We start from the raw sequence: 17275 nt of genomic DNA on the forward strand, positions 1-17275 counted from the left end.
ATTGACTAAAATCCACACATATACTGGTTATTTTAATTTAAGGAAAAAGGATTTTGTTTCTTTATCCTGTTACATAACACTGGATCTATTCTCCCTTGAACACACAAGTATGTTTATCATTAATCTTAAAGGGAAACAGTCGTCCTTCAAAATCCTTTCTGAATTTTTATCTATTTTTTTTAAAGTTCGATCCCAAATGACTGGATATGAATTGAAGATGAAAGCACGTTGTTTATTTTTTTAATTAGATTACTTTAACCTCATTTATGCATAGTTCTTTTACTGTTCTTCCCAATAGCAACAGTGAAGAAAAAAACATTGTTTTGGAAGTGACTTCAAAAATGCAAAACATACGGTTCATACAGCATCCAGCAGGAGACAGAGTATGTGTTATTGGTTTTTAGCTCATTTTTATGAAACTGGCTGGCTTTCAGTTTGGAGACTTTCTTTAATAATACCTATATTTTTCATTCTATAGTGCATTCCTTTCAAGGACTTTAAATTGCTCAGGAGCTCTCGAAAATCCCGGTGAAAACCTTTGGATATATGAGAGTTTTTTATGTCCAGGTAGCTGACTGTCAATTAACTTGAGACGCTTCATTTTCTCCAAAAGCCAGCATGACCACCTTGGTTCCTCTGGGTTTGCCCCTCACTTTAGGAATCAGCCCCTGTAAAGGAACAGGCATTTCTAAACTCAACTGGTGTTTGGAAAGGACCCGCTCCATCCTTTCAGGCTTGCTAAGTGCCTCAAGTTAATATGTAATTAGCTTGATGTAAGGAAAGGACCAGTGGAGGCAATCCCATAATGGCTAGGCAGTCTGAAATATAAGCAAAATAGGCCACCGATAGCATTAAAATCAGAGAATTTAATGCAATGGGGCTACTTTTCAAGAAGACCTGGGGTTTTTATTTGCCACAGTGTTTAACTTCTTATAAACTGGGTGTGGGGCTCCATCACCGGCAGGTTCACTTGATGGGGAGTGTACCAAAAACCACAGGTCACATTTTCTTTTCTGTTTGATTACATGATTTAAATGGATAAACTAAGAAAAATTAACTGTCCAGGCCATAATTTCATCTAAAATAAACACGGACTAAAACTACAGCAACTTAGTGGATTGTGTGGATTAGTGAGATATCCTGGTATGTAATAGCAATAGCAACAATTTTATTCCCCGATTTAGTAATGCTTAAAATCTGCAATCCAGAGTCACTGCATGATGTTCAAATCCCTTACAAAATCTGCCTCCCTTTTTCAAGCTCGGGATCCTTTGCTATACAGGGGAACCCCGAAGGTTGCCCCCATAAATCTTTGTATAGGAGATTTGTGTTCGAAGAATCGTTAATGCGATGCACTTATTCAGACCATCTTTTTGCCATTCTTGCTTATACCCATCTTCACAGACAGTGCTGTCGACTTGTTGCCTAGATTTCTGCTGGACGTTGTGCCTGGATAAGTTTTGCCTTTTTTATTTTAATGTTGATATGTAAAATCTTCCCAGTTCCTGCAAAACCTCCTCCTTGTTCTTGCCCTGCCTTGGTCCTGAGTCCATGAAACATCATGTTCCCTTTAGCAGCCACACATTGAAAAGAATCAAGTTTTTCTCCTGAAAAGGAAGAAATATTAAATCAATTTTTATTTTCAAATGAATGAGAATTTGCTGATGAGCATATTTTAGATCCCGGTGTGATATCCCTCCCTCCCTCCCTCCACCTCCCCTGATAGAAATCTGATCTAACTCTGCCATACACTTGCGTTAATATGCATCCATCTGCGAAATTAGGCTCTCGCATCCCTGCCCCTCAAGACCTCTTTTACAGGGTGCAAATACAGTGAATCTCTTCTGACGTTCGTGCCTTCTTGGTAGATTTCCACGCGTTGTAGCCAAGCTGGGGATTTGGCCCAGTGTCTTTTTAAAACCCTGTGACCCAGACGTGGAGATTAAAAAAGAGTTATGTTATTGGATTAAACAGATACAAGAGGTGCTCACTGTATCAGCACCCAGCACCTTGAAACTCCAGAAAGCAGCTCAGCATGTTAATGGCGAGAACAGTCTCTAAGAGGGAAAATGCAAAGGAAGGTGATTGCTAACCCGTGTCTTGGGCTGGGGTGCAAAAACCTGCCGCTCTGCCTGGTCTGCAAAGCAGCCACAGGGATACGATATTCTGCTTTCTGTGGCGTCTTAATGCTGGATACGCTCTAGATCTGATATACAAGTAATTTGAACTACATCTACCTGTAGCTGGAGTGATTTTGGCCTGTCTTAGTTAAGTTTGGGTTAATGCCTTCATGGTGGGGTTTTTAAGGGGTTAGGCTTGATTACGCTATGAATGGCACCAGTGCACATTGAAATCAATAGAACTGCAGAAATAAAAATACTAATAGATTAAAGCCAGACCTACAGGAAAAAGGATAGTAATTTCAGGCACCATTTATATGCTTAATATTATACACATGCTTAGGCTTTGTAATTTGGGCTCTAACTTGTGATTTCGGTTACATAAGAGAGCCGGGGGAGCCGGAGGCACTAGAGCTGCCGTATGCTGCTGCTGCTGAAGGCAGAGTTCCCCCAAATATTAATCAGGCACATTCTCAGAAGTTGTGCTGTCTCATAATGAAACAGCAGACAGCGATGCACATATTTATGACACAAAAGGACTAATTATTATTATTATTATTCCACTTAGTTCCAGGTACTGTTTACATGCCTCTGACTTCAAAACAGCTTTGGCTGTTGGTTTTTTACCCCAAACATATTTTTTTTTTAAACACAGAGAGCAACCATGTGCTTTGTGTGGCTGACTTTTCTTTTAATGAGTGAGGAGCAACAGAACAAGGGAGAGCCAGAGACAGAAAATACAGGCTTTGATTCCTCTAGAGAACTTGAGCAAAATATTCCACTGCTGTCAGTGGTACAGCTGTGCTGGCAGGATCCTTAGCACAGATGAGGCTCCAGCCACTACTTATATTTCACCGGTGTGACTGCCGGTTCCTAATCTGCATCGAGGCATCCTCACTGCAACCGAACAAGTGGCTGAGCTGGTGAGAAATGTTTTGCTTTGTTCCTTAATGCGGCCAGAGCCACCTGTGTTTGTGGTCCCTCGCGGAGTCTGACCGAATGCTAGCTGCCTTCAGCAAAGGATGCCTACGAATCCGAAGCTGCAGTACAGGAGAAACCTGAATCAGACAGAAGACGTAGGTGGCAGCATGCACTACATCATGTTATTAGTTTAAACCAGGCTGTTTAGTGGAGATATGTCATCAGTTAGCTGCGTATATCCTATAGCTGTATCTATTTTTCAGTTAAGAGACTTACTCACTTTGCAGATCAGCTTGGATACTGGAAAATCACAGAGTGCACTGGAGTCGGGGAAAATTGCTTGTGTGACTGTGGCATGCTGTATTTGGCATATTGTACTGCCAGCAAGGGGTGTGCAGAAGGGGTGCAGCTCTGTGCTTTTGCATGAACCAGCCAAAGAAATTCGCCTTTCCTAGAGACCTCCCGGGAGGCTGCTGTGACAGAATTTGATCCCCTGGCAGCCTACACAGAGGTGATGGGCTGCAAAGGTGTGTCGCCCAGTGACTGCCATCCTAGTTTGTGGTGTAGGACGGTAGGGCCTCGTGTCTGGGAAAGCCTGGGAGAGCAAGGCTGTGGGGACCGTTTGGTCTTCTTTGGTCCACCTCTGCTGTTCCCAGTGCAAGGCTAGCACCGTGGGACTTCGGCGGAACACAGATGGCCCAAAATCTCCTTTTCCGCGCCAGTCTGCCCCCACAATGCAAATGGTATTTTGCAGTACAGAGGATCTTACTAAGTCTTCAGCAGGGGTCATATGAAAATGCCTAGCGAGTCTGTATGACGCTGTATCCTTTCATTAACAGAACTAGAGGAGATGCAGGTAGGAGAGCAAAGACATATTTGAGTCACATACCCGTTTGCCTGGAGGAAAAAAGCACCGGCTTGCATTGCAACGAAACCCAACGCAAGACAAAACCTTGCCCTGCTCATTTCTCCTGCCGATCGCCCCGGCCGTACTTTGTTCTCCAGCTGCGAGCGGCGGCTGACCGGTGCCGGGGACTGCTCTTTTGGGAGGAGAGACGAGACCCCGGCCTCCCAGGCACCTGCCAGCCCACGCTCCCTCGTGTTTCCTCCTCCAGCAGGAGACGGCTGCCGAGACCAAACGCCCCAAAAGCCTGGCCGAGCGACGGCCGGGGCCGGAGTCCGAGCCCCCCGCCACCTTCCCGGGGGGAAACGCGGCCGCAGAGGAGCAAAGCCAGGGCCCGGGCGCAGCGCCGGTGGCAACGCCGCGGGATGCTGTCTGCCAGAAGGGCGCTCTTTGTGTAAAGATAAAAAATCGTAACTAAAAAAAAAAAAAAAAATGTACAAAAAATAAAAAATGAGCAGAGGAGAGCCGCGGCGGGCAGCCCTCCGCTCCCCTCCCCGCCCCGGCAGCCGCGGGACGAGGGCCGGCTCCCGCCGGGCCGGCTCGGGGGCGGCCCCGCTCCCCCGCGGGGCTCCGCGGGGGAAGGCGGGCGGCCCGGGGCTGCCCCCCCCCCCCCGCCCCCGGCGGCGGCCGCTGCCCCGCACCCGCCCGCCCCTCCCCGCCGCCCCGCGGCCGCCTGCCAGCCCGGGCTCCGCCGCCGTGTCTGCGGCATGGCCCCTCCTCCCCCACACCCCTTCCTTTAGGCTCCCCCCTCCCCAGCAAAGAAGAGGCCGTGCCGGTGTTTTTCCACTCAGCAGGATGGGTGATGCTCAAAGCTCCCTCATTAGACAACAGACACGAGAGGTCAGGAAGAAAGCGCTTATAAATTACCGTTTCCTCCCGCTCGGCGCTGCTAGTCGCGCCGCACCGCTCCGCCGGACGCGCCGCACCGCCGCAGGGGCGCAGCGGCGCGCAGGCACCGCGGCCAGCGGACGCAGGTACCGGCGCCTCCCGGGCGGGCGGGCGAGCGAGCGAGCGGGCGGGCGGGCGGGCGAGCGAGCGAGCGAGCGGCGGGGATACTGCTACTGCTGCTGCTGCTGCGGCGGCGGCGGCGGCGGGGATGGCGCGGATCGCCGTCCGCTGCCGCGGCGAACAAAGGGCGGCCGCTCCGCGCCCAGCGGAGCCGAACCGAGCCGGGCCGGGGGCGGCGGCGTCCTCCCTCCCTTTGTCCGCGCCGCCTCGGGGTGCCCCCGGGCGCGCTTTCCCTTCCTCCCCCCCCCCCTTAATTTATTTATTCATTCATTCTTCTTTCAATCCCCCCTCCTCCCCAGCTGTTTCGTTACCCCTGCGGGTTTTTTTCTCCCCCAGCGGTTATTTTCATCCACCCCCCCCCACCCCCCCCCACCTTGCGTTAACTTTTTTTCGCGATAACAGTTTGCAGCAATTACCCACTTGCTGGCGGCCCTCCAGCAGCACATCTACGGAGCACGCTTCTCTCCTCGGCTATTTTTTGCCCTTTTTCTCTCGCCTTCCCACCCCTTCCCGCTGTATTTTTTCTGGCTGCCGTGCGCTAACCTCAAGTGAAGAGGCTGGTACAGGCAATGCTACATCTGATGCTAATGGGCCTACCTGGTGGGTAATACCGCTGCGGCTTCTTCCTTTTTACCCCCCTCGTTTTCCTTTTATTTTGTTGATCCTTGGCATGCTGAAATCAAAGTTGTGATTGGGGCTTGGAAATAAAACGCAGGGACTGCACGGGGCAGGTTACCGAGCTCAGCGTGGTGCAAAGGGGCGATAATTCTGGGTTCATCTCAGGGTAACTTGGATGCCAAATTCACCCACTGCCTTTAAGATAATGAATGCCCATCTCTGCCTGATACTGTAACAGGCGGCATGTGGGAGGACTCGCAAGGTTTCCATATAAGAACATGGGAGAATTTATTTCACACAGGCGAAGAAATGTGCAGAGTATGTGTTATTTATGAAACGGAAGGCAAGCTGTGTTTTCCTTAAGCAGCTCCGAGAGTGGCAAAACTTTGTATCTAGAAATTGTAAAAGCTGATTTCTGCTGTTAATAAGAGCTATGTTTAAACGAAAGCACTGATGAAAAAAGGTAGTGGGAGAGGATCCAGATAAACACGGAGAAATACAACCCCCCACGTATTCCAGCACGGTTTGTGCCAAGGTGTGAAGATGGAGGTTTTTGGTTAGTTCCCATTTTTTTAACCGTATTGGGAAAGGCATTAAGAAAATGTGCTGAGAGGAGCTGGTTGCGTTGATAGTGCTATTTTGGTAACTGCATTTTTTTTTCCTTATTGCTTGCATGTCACAATGTTTCAAGTCTTGGACTAGCAAAAAAGCGAGGCAGCCCTGATTGGGGGACATATCGTCAGCTGTGTAATTTGGGGCTCGGATGACAGTTGCTACCAGTTTAGGTTTTATGGCTTTGGATTTGAGGGTAAATCAGCCCACTAAAACCTGCTGCTCTGGAATTTGGAGGGGAGAGGCATTGGTGAAAGCCCTGATAGTTTTGACAGCCAGGTGTTTACCTCTGGGTCTGCGTTTGGGCGAGCTGACTGATTTTTGGCATTGCCTACCTTTGCACGAGTATTATGGAAAGATTCCCCTGAAGGTTGTTGGGGTTTTTTTTAAAGCAAAAATGCGTGAGCAGTTGAGGCAGCCAGCAGCGTGACGGTATCCCTTGTCCGGAGTAAGTCGAGGCTGAAGCACGAGTGTGGCGGGAAGATGTCTTTGTTGCCCTCGTTAAACTGACACTGGAAACTTTATTTTTGGCACTTTCAGAGATAGCATCTTCGTGTTTCCTCTCCAACTGTCTCTTCGCTGCTTCGCTTTTTTTTTCTTTTCTTTTTCCCTTTTTTCTCTTCTTTTTTTCTTTTTTTCTTTTTTCTTTTTTTTCTCTTCCTTTTTTTTCTTTTTTTTTCCTCTTCCTTTTTTTTCTTTTTTTTCCTCTTTATTTGCCGGCGTCTCACCTTCCCTGTCCCCCTTGCCACCTCTCTCACGGTTTGGGCTGCTTTGAGGCTGCACCCACTGGAGGGCGACAGACACCTTTCCCTCTCCGTGGGGTCCCAGGGCTGCCCCGCAGGTGGGGCGGGACCCAGAGCCCCAGCCTACGGGCCAGGGCCGAGAGAGGAAAGGCCGCTTCTTGCTGTAATTTATTAACCTGCTTCTTTTACCGTGCCGTGTTAGGGTTATTTTCTGTCATACTTTGCAAAAAGCAGGAGATTGCAGATGGCACTGTGATATTTGGAGGTACCGAGAAGATGGTTGTGTGCTCGGGGGTCCTAGATCAAAATCCTGGGGGTTTTTGTTTGTTTGTTTGTTTGTTTAGGGATCTTGGCCTAGAATCCAGTAGAAATTTGGAATGCTTCAAATGCTACCAATTTTTATTTTATTTTACTTTGCTGTAGCCAGGTGCAAAATTTGGCATGCTACTCTGTTGGTAGTCACTAATTTGTAGCTTTTGGGTGGGTTGCCTGGAGGTTTCTTAAACCTCAGAGGTGAAATGTTGGGGCCATGGCAGGAGGCTTCAGTCTGTGTGAAATGCTGTATGAAAAGAGGTGCAACATAGCCCTGGAAAAATAGGAAGACACTTTAGGTTGGCTTACTCTTGCTGCACAGTGCTTGGGAAAGCTCCTGTGCCTGAGCACAGTTCTGTTTGCAAAGCCTCAGGGAGGGTCTTGTCTTACAGCTAATCGTTGCAAGTATTTCAGTGAGTTTTCCTTAAATCGATACTCTGCCTAACTAAGACTGCATCTTAGTGGCTTCTAGCCAAGTCCTGTGGGCTGGGTGTTTCCAAAGAGAGTCTGAGGTGCAAGCCTTTCAGCAGGCTGCCACGTTTCCTGGGCAGTGATCCTCCCAGGATTTTCATCAATGCACCTCAAGACTCTGCAGCAAACCCAAATTATTTTAATTTCACCCCGTCTAGGTTTTCGAATGCCGCATAGTTTTGACCCAATGGCAGTGTTGCCAGTTCCACCAGTAAGGGAAGTGTCTGCAGTGGTCCCTTAGCCCAACTTTTAATCATGCTGGCAAATGACTCTGTAAAGATTATGCTGATTTGTTTCTTTTAAATTAACCATATTACAACACACAAAAATGGATGGGAAAGCCACAGTAGTTAAAGTCTTTTGCAAGTAATGCTCATTTGATTGGTCATACTAATAAATTGTAGATCATTTAAGAAGTGCAGCTTTGAATAGATTACCCAGTAGGATTAGTGCCTTCGACTTCTTCTCATCACTAACTTAATTTACGTGACCAGAATGGATCAGGTTTCTGTTTTTTAGAGTAATCCTGAGTCCAGTCCTCTAAGTGCTCCATATACAGAACTCAAGTTTATTCTAGTGCCACTCGGGGCGGGGGGGGGGGGGGGGGGCCTGCTTGCAGGATTGGGTCCTTGGCATTTGGAAGAAAAGTGTGAGGATGAAAATGCAGTGATTTAATATTTGTTGAATTTCTTCCATACATGTGTATTTACTTGAATCCCCAGCTGCTGTAGTGCCATGGATTTAATTGATTTGTGCTAGCCAAGTATCATCCCAAGGCATGTAAATCTAGGCAATACTCTTTAAATTGCTTACAGGGTAGCTAATATTGATGTAAGGTAATGTGGTAGAAATTAAGTGAAACTGCCAGTCTTCATTGTCCTTTTTTTACCCCAAAGCTGCCATTGGAAGGGCTACCATGCTGCCAGTCTGTGACACTGTGGCTGGTGTCCTACAGCATCTTCAGTATTTATGTCAGTCTCTCTCCTGTTTTTTTTTTTTTCAATGTGCCTAGATTTACACCAGCAAAAAGCCGCTCGCTCATTGCCGACCCTAAACCCTGCTCCAAGAGCATCCACCAAACCCACCGGCTAGATTGGTGGAAGGGGAGCATGAGTCAAACCCACGTCCTGCCAGTGAGCTCTAGATGGGAGCCAGCAGGGCGGGTGGCACACGGCTGCAAGAGGGTGGCTGTTGAGACCCACAGGCTGTTGGGAAGTCTCGTGCATTTTAGCAGTTACTGGGTTTCCTGTTGTGGTTCTCTGTTGCCCAGAATGGTCACAGCCTTGAAGAACACCTTCGCTGCCGTGGCTGCCCGACCTGGGTTTGAATGCAGTCAGTACTTGAGCACGGTGGAAAAATGATTACGCGGTGCCAAAACACAGCAGGAGTGCCCTGCTTTAGAGTGTCGGTGTAGGTAGGCTGCCCGTAGGTAAGAGAGCAACCGTACGTCGAGCCATGGGGTTATCAGTGAGCTGGAATGTAGTTAAAAGTTCTTCCTTCTTTTGCTTCAGATCACATGGCATTTGCATTTTATTTCACTGCCACAATGTAATTTCCTTGCTCTTGAGACAGATACAGCCAAATTTTCTGTGATGTTTTACATAGGATGAAACAAGTGAGAAATGATCTCCTGTTTTGGCATTGGTGCTACATTCAGTGTCTTGATGTTCTTCAAATATAAGTTCATACTGATGAAATTCAGAAAACACTATGCATGATAATGTTGAAACGTGTCTGACTTATCTTGCTAGACTCATTTTTTTCCTTTAAAATATTTTTTTTGCCTTTTCTTTTTCTCTTTTTTTCCAAACAGGAAGAGAAAATCCATTCAGGAGAGACTCTACTTCATGTAAGTGTTATTTATGTTTGTTTATGAAATTACAAAAGGGTTATAAAGCTCATTAAAATGTACAAATACTGAACATTTACCATCTGTATATAGAAACCAAGTACAGAGCATGTAAAAATAGGCTGTATAATAATGCTCAGCAAGTGTTATCTTAAATCTGTCTGTGCAGTTCTTCTGTGCATATCACTGTAGAATTTAGAAACCATTGCAAAGCACTTTACAGGCATTTAAGCAGCATGCCCATAACGCTGGTGTGTAAATCCTGGAGGGATAACGTTAAAGTGGTTTGCCCAAAACAGAGGATACCTGTAAGTGAGAGCTCGTTTTAGCACCCCAGAGTCCTTGACTCCCAAACCCCATGACAAGAGTCAGCTTCTCTGCCTTGGATCCTACAAAATCCAAGTTCTGCCTATAGAGCCATTTGTTTGCGTGCATGTGTACTAGTGTGTGCATGTATACATGTGGGTAAGAGAGTGTGTGTATATGCGTATTTGGCCTCAAATAGCCTATAGGTATTTCAGGCCTTTTCTGCAACCTATGGTGATACCCATTAAAATAAGAGTGGATGCCACCAGCCATTGGTGAATACTGTTGCAAATGTTTTGTGAAAGCATTTGGCTCCAGACTGACTGCTCAGTCTGGGTGAGCCCGGTACAGTATTCTTCATGGGACCAAGAAAGCTGCATGTCATAAAAATACAACAGATTTTTTCCCACACCATCTAGTGACCTGGTTTGCTTGCAGATCTCATATTTGAAAACTCTTGAGTAGCATAGGAAGCTCTGCTCTGGTATTTCTTCCTAGTAAATAAATCTGATTAAATGTTTTAAGGGGCTGCATAGATGAAGACTCTCATTGCCTTAATGCAAAATTAGCTTAGCAAGGAAAATGACTGCATTGTTCCCAATGCAGGGCCCGCTTTGCATAACTTCCAAGCATGTACTGCGTCCAGTGGCATGGCAAGCCCACGAGCGCTCACCTCAGGCTGATTTCCCATAAGTCAACTTTTTTTTTTTTTTTTTTTTAAATAACATATATCTCAGAATTGCAGCACTCCATTATGCTTGCGTAGCAACTGCTGGTTAATATGTAGCAAAACGCCATGTGGTAACAAATGTTCTTTTGCTATTGTTGAGCTGGAATGTTAGTTCAGCTTCTAGATAAAAGTGGCTTGCGCAAGGCGCCCTGGTAGACCATGATTTCTGTGGCTTGTACGGTAGTTCTGTAGGCAACCGTGTTCTGCTCTTCCTCTCCCCCGTGCTTCCCTTCATCTTCCATGTGAGCGAGGGGTGGGCTTAGGTAAAGGCAGGGCACTGGCAGCCCTTTGCATCTCGCAAAGCACCAGTGTGGGGTTTATATTAAGCCCGTTGCTAGTCAAGCATCAGTTGAAAACACTTTATTCTTGTTGTGTTTCTAGCAGAAACGTTGTAAGATGCTTTATTTAATAGCTTTAAACCACAAATGTTCTTTGGCTGGTTTTATGGATATCATAAGACAATCTTTCAAAAAAAAAAAAAGCCAATAGTAAGTGAAGGATACCTCACAAAGGATCAAAGAATCGTCCTTCCCTGCAGCTGGAATCCTAGCTGAGACTACCTTAAGAGTTTGTATCTTTCAGAAGATACATTGTCATTTTTAAAAGGTAACAGAGAAGAAAAAAACCAGAAGGCTTTTGATTATGACCATTTTCAACATTTGTAGCTCACTATTATTTCATTCTAGTGTCGGAAATTCAAACCTCTTGAAAAGCCTGTGAAGCGCATGCTTCCCAGAGATTTTAAATGGGAAAGAGTGCAACAAAACCACCTTTAGGGGAAGAAGCTCCCAAGCAGAGAAGAGCCCAAACAGACAAACCCTCCAGCAGTGACTGTATGGTGTCTGGAAACTGCAGAATAAGCATGCAGTGCAGATCTGAAGAGTTTTGGCTGGAGATTTCAGTATCACAGACGAGTAATCAGGAGCTTCCTAAGTCCAATACATGTACTCCAAAATGAATGAGTAATGAAAAGTTTGTGGTCCAGAGGCCATTTGCGGTGCAGCCTTCCATCACCTGCTGTGGCTTTTCAACAGCTAACAGCAAGCTTTGAGCATCAGAGCCTCTCTCTTCTGGTTCTGTGCATGACATATTATGACTTTGACTCGATAACTCTGTTTGTGCCTGTCTGTGCATTGGCTCCCCTTGGCTTCTTCAACTGTGTGAGTTTCCAAAAGAGAATTAAACTCCAGGGATAGGAATAGCGAGGCTGTAACGAAATGGCAGGATCGTGAAGCATCCAGGACAGGGACCTCTCCCAGGCCCTGTTCAGAGGGACTTAACTCCTGTGGCACTGAATGCTCGGTGGGGATTAACCCCTCAGGGCTGTGACTTGGATGGGTCACCGTGACAGGAGGTGACCACTTTGAGAAAGGACTCTTTGTGACAGTAACCAGCCATATGTAGTTGTAATGATAAGAAAGGGACCATCTTTTGTAGTCAATTTGCGACAAATACTACCACAATTCATTACTTTCCATCAGTGCCTCATCCTATGGAGGAATCACCACTGCCCATCTACATTGAGGAGGGGACAGAAGTCCCGATTGGTGAGTGCAGTTGGGATGGGATATGTTTAAGGGGGGGTATAATGGTACCTGGGTTTTATATTCCTCACGTTTGTGTATACACATTTGTCATTGAAAATTTTAAGGCCTGTTGCAAATGTTTTGGGATTTTTATTTTATTTTCTTAATGCAAGTGTATTTTAGAGCTCCTGAGGATTGTTAAATACAGCTAGTGTTGGTTTTCAACTAATCATAAATCAAAGTACATAATTTATGCAGTGACATTGAAAGTTTCCGTGCGGGATCTCTTAACACAAGGCTGGGGAAGACCACGAGTATCACAAGAGGTAGTTCCCACTTCAGCCTTTGACCTCGGTGTTGAGATACTCAGAATAACCTGCTGGCTGGGTCAGCAGTTTTTGTCTTGCTGACAATGTCCTGCCCAGCACCCAGCAGACTCACGTTGCACGCACCACTGAATAGCCAGAAGAGAGTTAGAGAGGTTTGCCGTTACCTGTGTTGCACGTCGGAGAGCTGCACACTCCCATTTCTGACCTCTGGCATCGATGTATTGTCGACTACATGGATATATAGCTTTGGGTGTTGGGTTTTTTGTTTGGTTGGTGGGTTTTTAAATAGAGGAGCAGTCTTTCAGATAACCAATAAAGAAAGAGACTAAAAGATCAATAAGTTGGTCTGTGGTGATCTCTTTGGACTGTAGAAAGCTGTGACTGCAGCATTTCCCAGAGCCTTTTATTCAACTTGTTCTCAGTTGCATACAGTTAGTATGCCTTGGCTACAACCTTGGGAGTCTGCCGTGTTGAGCAGATGTGTCTCTTCAAATAATTTTTTTTTTATTCTACGTCCTGAATTTTTCCATTCCTAAATTCAAGCAGTTGCTTCTTGTCCTACTGTCTTTTGAGCTAGATTAATTACGTTCCTCTACACACAGTACCTTGAAGGTATTTATAGCTGGATCTCAGCCCAGGAGTCTCCTCATTTATAGACCATATTAATTTAGCTCTCTTACTCTCTCCTTCGATCATTTTTATTGTCCTTATTTGTATTTCCTTTCATTTTTCTACCTCCTTTATAATCTGTGGAGACTTGAACAGCTCATACTATATCCACTCTGGTTGTTTTGACATAGCATTATGCTTTAGATTTCCATATTATCCCTTCATATGTACACATCCAGAAATAGCTTAGCTTTTGACACTTCTCCTGCATCACTCAGTAGCATCACAGAGAGAAACTGTATTACTTGGCTAATCTTACCTGCAATCACCTTTAGGTCTTTCCTGGATTCACAGCTTTGCAGCTAGCTGCTTCTCAGGCAATGTCACAGCTCCCCTGAGATGCAGGGCTTTATACTTCCTAGCACTAAATCCCCATCCTATTGCATGCCACTTACTTATTTTACTCAGGAATGATTTAAGACAGTATGCCTATATATTTAGTTTAATGCCTTGGGATTTTATCATTTATGTAGAAGTTGTTACTGTTTTATCATATATAGAGCAAAGAAGTACTTAAAATTTTATGTTTTGATACGTATTACAACTGTCTTCTGCACATTACTCCAGACTCATTTCCCAGCTCCGTCATACTTGTTTGCATACCTTCCCTAACTTTTCTTTCCTCTAGTTATAAAAGTTCATAATATAAAAACTGTCAGGTTTAGCCACCTCCTTGTCTTCATTTTGTACCTTTTCTCGTTGTATAGTTAGTATATTGTTGCTGTATCCCTCCTATGCATGGCACGATGTGGTCTTTCCCACAGCAGATCATCTTTTCCTCACCTCTTCTGGAGTGATAGTTAGCCAAACGTCTGCTCAACATCAGTCCCCTCTTGTAGAACCATTAAGGCTAAGTTCTGTCACGGCCCCTGGTATTTCATCTTGTCTTTCCCATTGCACTGAGGAAACCTGGACTGCCAGGATGGCAGCACTCGCACCAAGAAAAATACCGTAAGGCTGATGAATCACAAAACTGACCAAACAAACAAACAAAAAACCCCTATGAGTGAAAAGCTTTTTAGAGGTTGTTTGTTCAGTGCTGTCATGAAGCAGGTTTGTTGGATCAGGCTGCGAAATGCAGCAGTAGCTGTGAAATGGCCAAATTGGGTTGGGGAGGGCATCGTGTTTACTTATTTTAAATAAGTATCTGGAGTGTCAATACAGCAAGCTGTGGTTAAGGAGGAATGAGTGGAAAAAGTAAATGATGCAGAGATGAGAGCAAACCACAAGCTCCGAGTTTGGTATTTGAATGCCTGACATGGGTCAGGGCTTTTATAATAGTTGGATGCAGTATAAATCATCAAGCTAGGAAGTCAGCTGTAAAATTCTGATCTGGGTCTGGGTCTCAGTTTTGGTCCGACTTTCCATTGTGATCCAGATCCAGGGTGCCCATTTGCACCTGTATAGACCAGAATAGGAATAAAAAGAAGTCCTACCTGAGTTTAGGCTGGAGAAGAATAACACACAGTGCAGTTGTTAAAACAATTCAGCACAACCATAATTTACTTTTAAAAGGTTGTTTGGAGAACTTAGATTATATCCACATCTAAAACATATTTTGGAGAGTATATGGAGTGCATACTGTTCTGGCCCAAGCCTGACTGGTGGTGGTAGATCGCTTTGTAGCTTCTGTATTTATTTAAAAAAATAGAGAAATCAGTAGGTTCTTTCAGTCTAAATTTAACAATGCTAATTATTTCAAGCAATTTAAAAAGGAACATAAATCTCACTTGTTTATTACAGCTGCTTCATGAAAACAGCAGCTACAAATAATACCCTATAATGAAAATCTAGCTAACACTGTCATGAATTAACCAACAAGAGAACGAGTGTATGGGATCTGGACAAAGGCAGCATTTCCTTCTCTGGAGGGAGGGTCTTTGTGTTGAGGAGGTTGTTATTACCTAAATGCTGGTTTTATCTCCTTGGGTGAAATGAAGACTTTAACATTTCTGCATAGATGAATATGACTTTTGATTGGAAAAAGGTCTGAGCCCTACTTAATTTTTACCTACTTTTGCACTTTCTCGAGTACATTCCTAGAGGAAGGTAGGTAAGCGAGATGCAACAAACAATAAATCAAAGATATTTCTGAGGAGATGGAGAATATTTTGTGAGCACTAGCAAAGAATCTACAGAATAACAATAAAAGAGTGCAGGTCAGACCCTGGCAGTCTTGGCTCAGGCACAATTTCGGCTGTCTTCCACACAACCAGTTCAGGAGATTCAAGGTGAGGAGTAGACAGAGCAGGTGGTTATTCACCATTGCCGTTCATGCTAAGGTCATGGCCATGCTCCCCGATCACCATTTGGAACGTGTTGTGTTAAGCACTGAAGAAAACACCTGAGGCCACACAGTCCAAATTTACATTTTATAAAGCAAAAACCCAGGACAAAATATTTGTATTAGCAATCATTGTATTTGGCCCATACAGAACACCACCGAGGGAATAATTGCCTCCTCGGGGATCAGGGAGCAATAGAGCTGTAGGCTGAGATGTTTGTTTATGTTTTTCCTTCCAAGTCACATTTTGAGACGTTAGTGTTGTTTAATACCTGTGAAATTAGCTGTAAAGACACACAGATTCAGGATCTAATTCTCAACTGATTTACTCCAGCATAGCTTTGTTGATTCCAGTAGCATTGCTATTGCTTTATCATTGTGTAAACAGTATCAAAAAGTCAGACGTCCTTTTTCAGGAATCAGTCCTGCTGACCTTGAAACCCATGGCACTTCTGCTGTAGCTCTGAGTCCCTAAGTGGGCAAAATCCCAGTGGTCCACTTCTATCTTACTGATCCACTTTTGCTAATGAATAGCACTGGCTTCAGTGGATTTGTATCAAATGTATACAAGTGTTAGGTAGACCTTGCCTATATAGGACTTTTTGCCCCATTAAGTCATCTTGGTATGGTGGAAAGCTCCTTTAGCACTCTGAAGCCATACTCTCTCGGTGGTATTCACAAGTCATGGTGTAGCCTGGGCTCATTTGAGTAATCTTGATTACAGGAGATAAATTTTCTTGTAATCGCACACAGTTTCTTCTGCTGCTGCTCGATCCCTGCTTTTAGGCATCTCTGATGTCTTATTAATGATAAAAACTGGATTTCCAGTCTACTTGTGCTCTTGGGCAGACTCACTGAAAGACAGATGCTTTGGGTTTTTCTTTTTGTCTCCTTTGATAAGAGAGTTAGAGCTGGTTTTTAAGAGGGGTGCACCTTTCCCAGGCAGGGAGAGTATCTGGCACCTTATGGAGAGCTGACTCTGTGTCTCTCTAGGAGGTTGCCTTCCCTTGTAAGAGAAGAGAACCATTTCTGGTTCAGGGTTTGCTCTTTCAAGGGGTGCTGGCACACAGAAAGCTTGATTTTTGCCAGGTACTGAGTGCCTTCTGCAAGGTATTGAGTGCCCTCCTATCCTTTGCAGCCAAAAAGGAGTTGATTGCTCTTGGCATCAGGCAAATCTGGACCCAGAAGACCGCAGGTAGTATTTACCAATTATTTATGTGCTTTCGCATGCCAGACGTTGTCTGAATTGATTTCCCTAGCATACAAGAGATTTCAGGCGTTAATGACACTTGCCTGCCACTAAAACCATTATTTTATTCTTTTTAAAATAATAATAATACAATAATAAGCATGACATTTATTGCATTGCCATGGGGAAATTAAACCCCCCCAGATTAACTACAGTCCAAGTAACTATTAGCTCTTTAGAGCCATTGCAAATGTGTGAGTTATATACCCTGAATGAGCACCATATGCCAATTTATTGTGGCACAGTGAGTCACAGGATACATTGTGGAAAGCAATAATTGCTTGGCATGCATTGTAACATTCAGTAGGGTTTTTTCTTTGGTTTCTTAAGGGAATATGTTTTTACTCCGACAATAAAATGAGTATCATCTGATATGCTCCCATCAGGGACTGTTGCTTATTTTGTACTTAACCTGGAGCTTACCCATTTGTCACTCACCACACACCCCCTCTGTATCTTTTTCTTTCCAACTGCTTGTGTTATATGTGTGCAGTATCAGAATATGAAGATTGAGCCTTCCATTCGGTATTGTCTTGTCGTTTTGTGTTAATCCTCCTCTCCCTTTTCCTCCTTGTCTTCTTTCTTTGTCCGATAGGGAAATTCAGATTGGTTATAAGGAAAAAA

At 44.7% G+C, this 17275-nt stretch overlaps 1 protein-coding gene and 1 long non-coding RNA gene across 8 annotated transcripts in view; one reads left to right on the plus strand and one right to left on the minus strand.

The window, feature by feature from the left end:
- Window positions 1–211: 211 nt before the first annotated feature.
- On the minus strand, window positions 212–4920 carry LOC128136401 (uncharacterized). Its single transcript, XR_008233357.1, has 3 exons — window positions 4813–4920; window positions 3322–4359; window positions 212–3178 (listed from the first exon to the last, which is right to left on the minus strand). It is a non-coding gene; the product is annotated as an uncharacterized LOC128136401 (long non-coding RNA).
- Window positions 4727–17275, plus strand: part of SLC6A6 (solute carrier family 6 member 6) — a 57726-nt gene continuing 45177 nt past the window's right edge. Inside the window, exons 1-4 of one of the 7 annotated variants that reach the window (XM_052775897.1) lie at window positions 4768–4785; window positions 9523–9558; window positions 12076–12141; window positions 16541–16597. In XM_052775897.1, the coding sequence (XP_052631857.1) occupies window positions 12087–12141; window positions 16541–16597 (112 nt within the window). In that variant the 5' untranslated portion in view covers window positions 4768–4785; window positions 9523–9558; window positions 12076–12086. The other 6 variants (XM_052775896.1, XM_052775893.1, XM_052775895.1 and 3 more) reach the window with 6 other exon arrangements.

This window comes from Harpia harpyja, chromosome Z (assembly GCF_026419915.1).
Source record: "Harpia harpyja isolate bHarHar1 chromosome Z, bHarHar1 primary haplotype, whole genome shotgun sequence".
In the NCBI taxonomy this organism is placed as follows: domain Eukaryota; kingdom Metazoa; phylum Chordata; class Aves; order Accipitriformes; family Accipitridae; genus Harpia; species Harpia harpyja.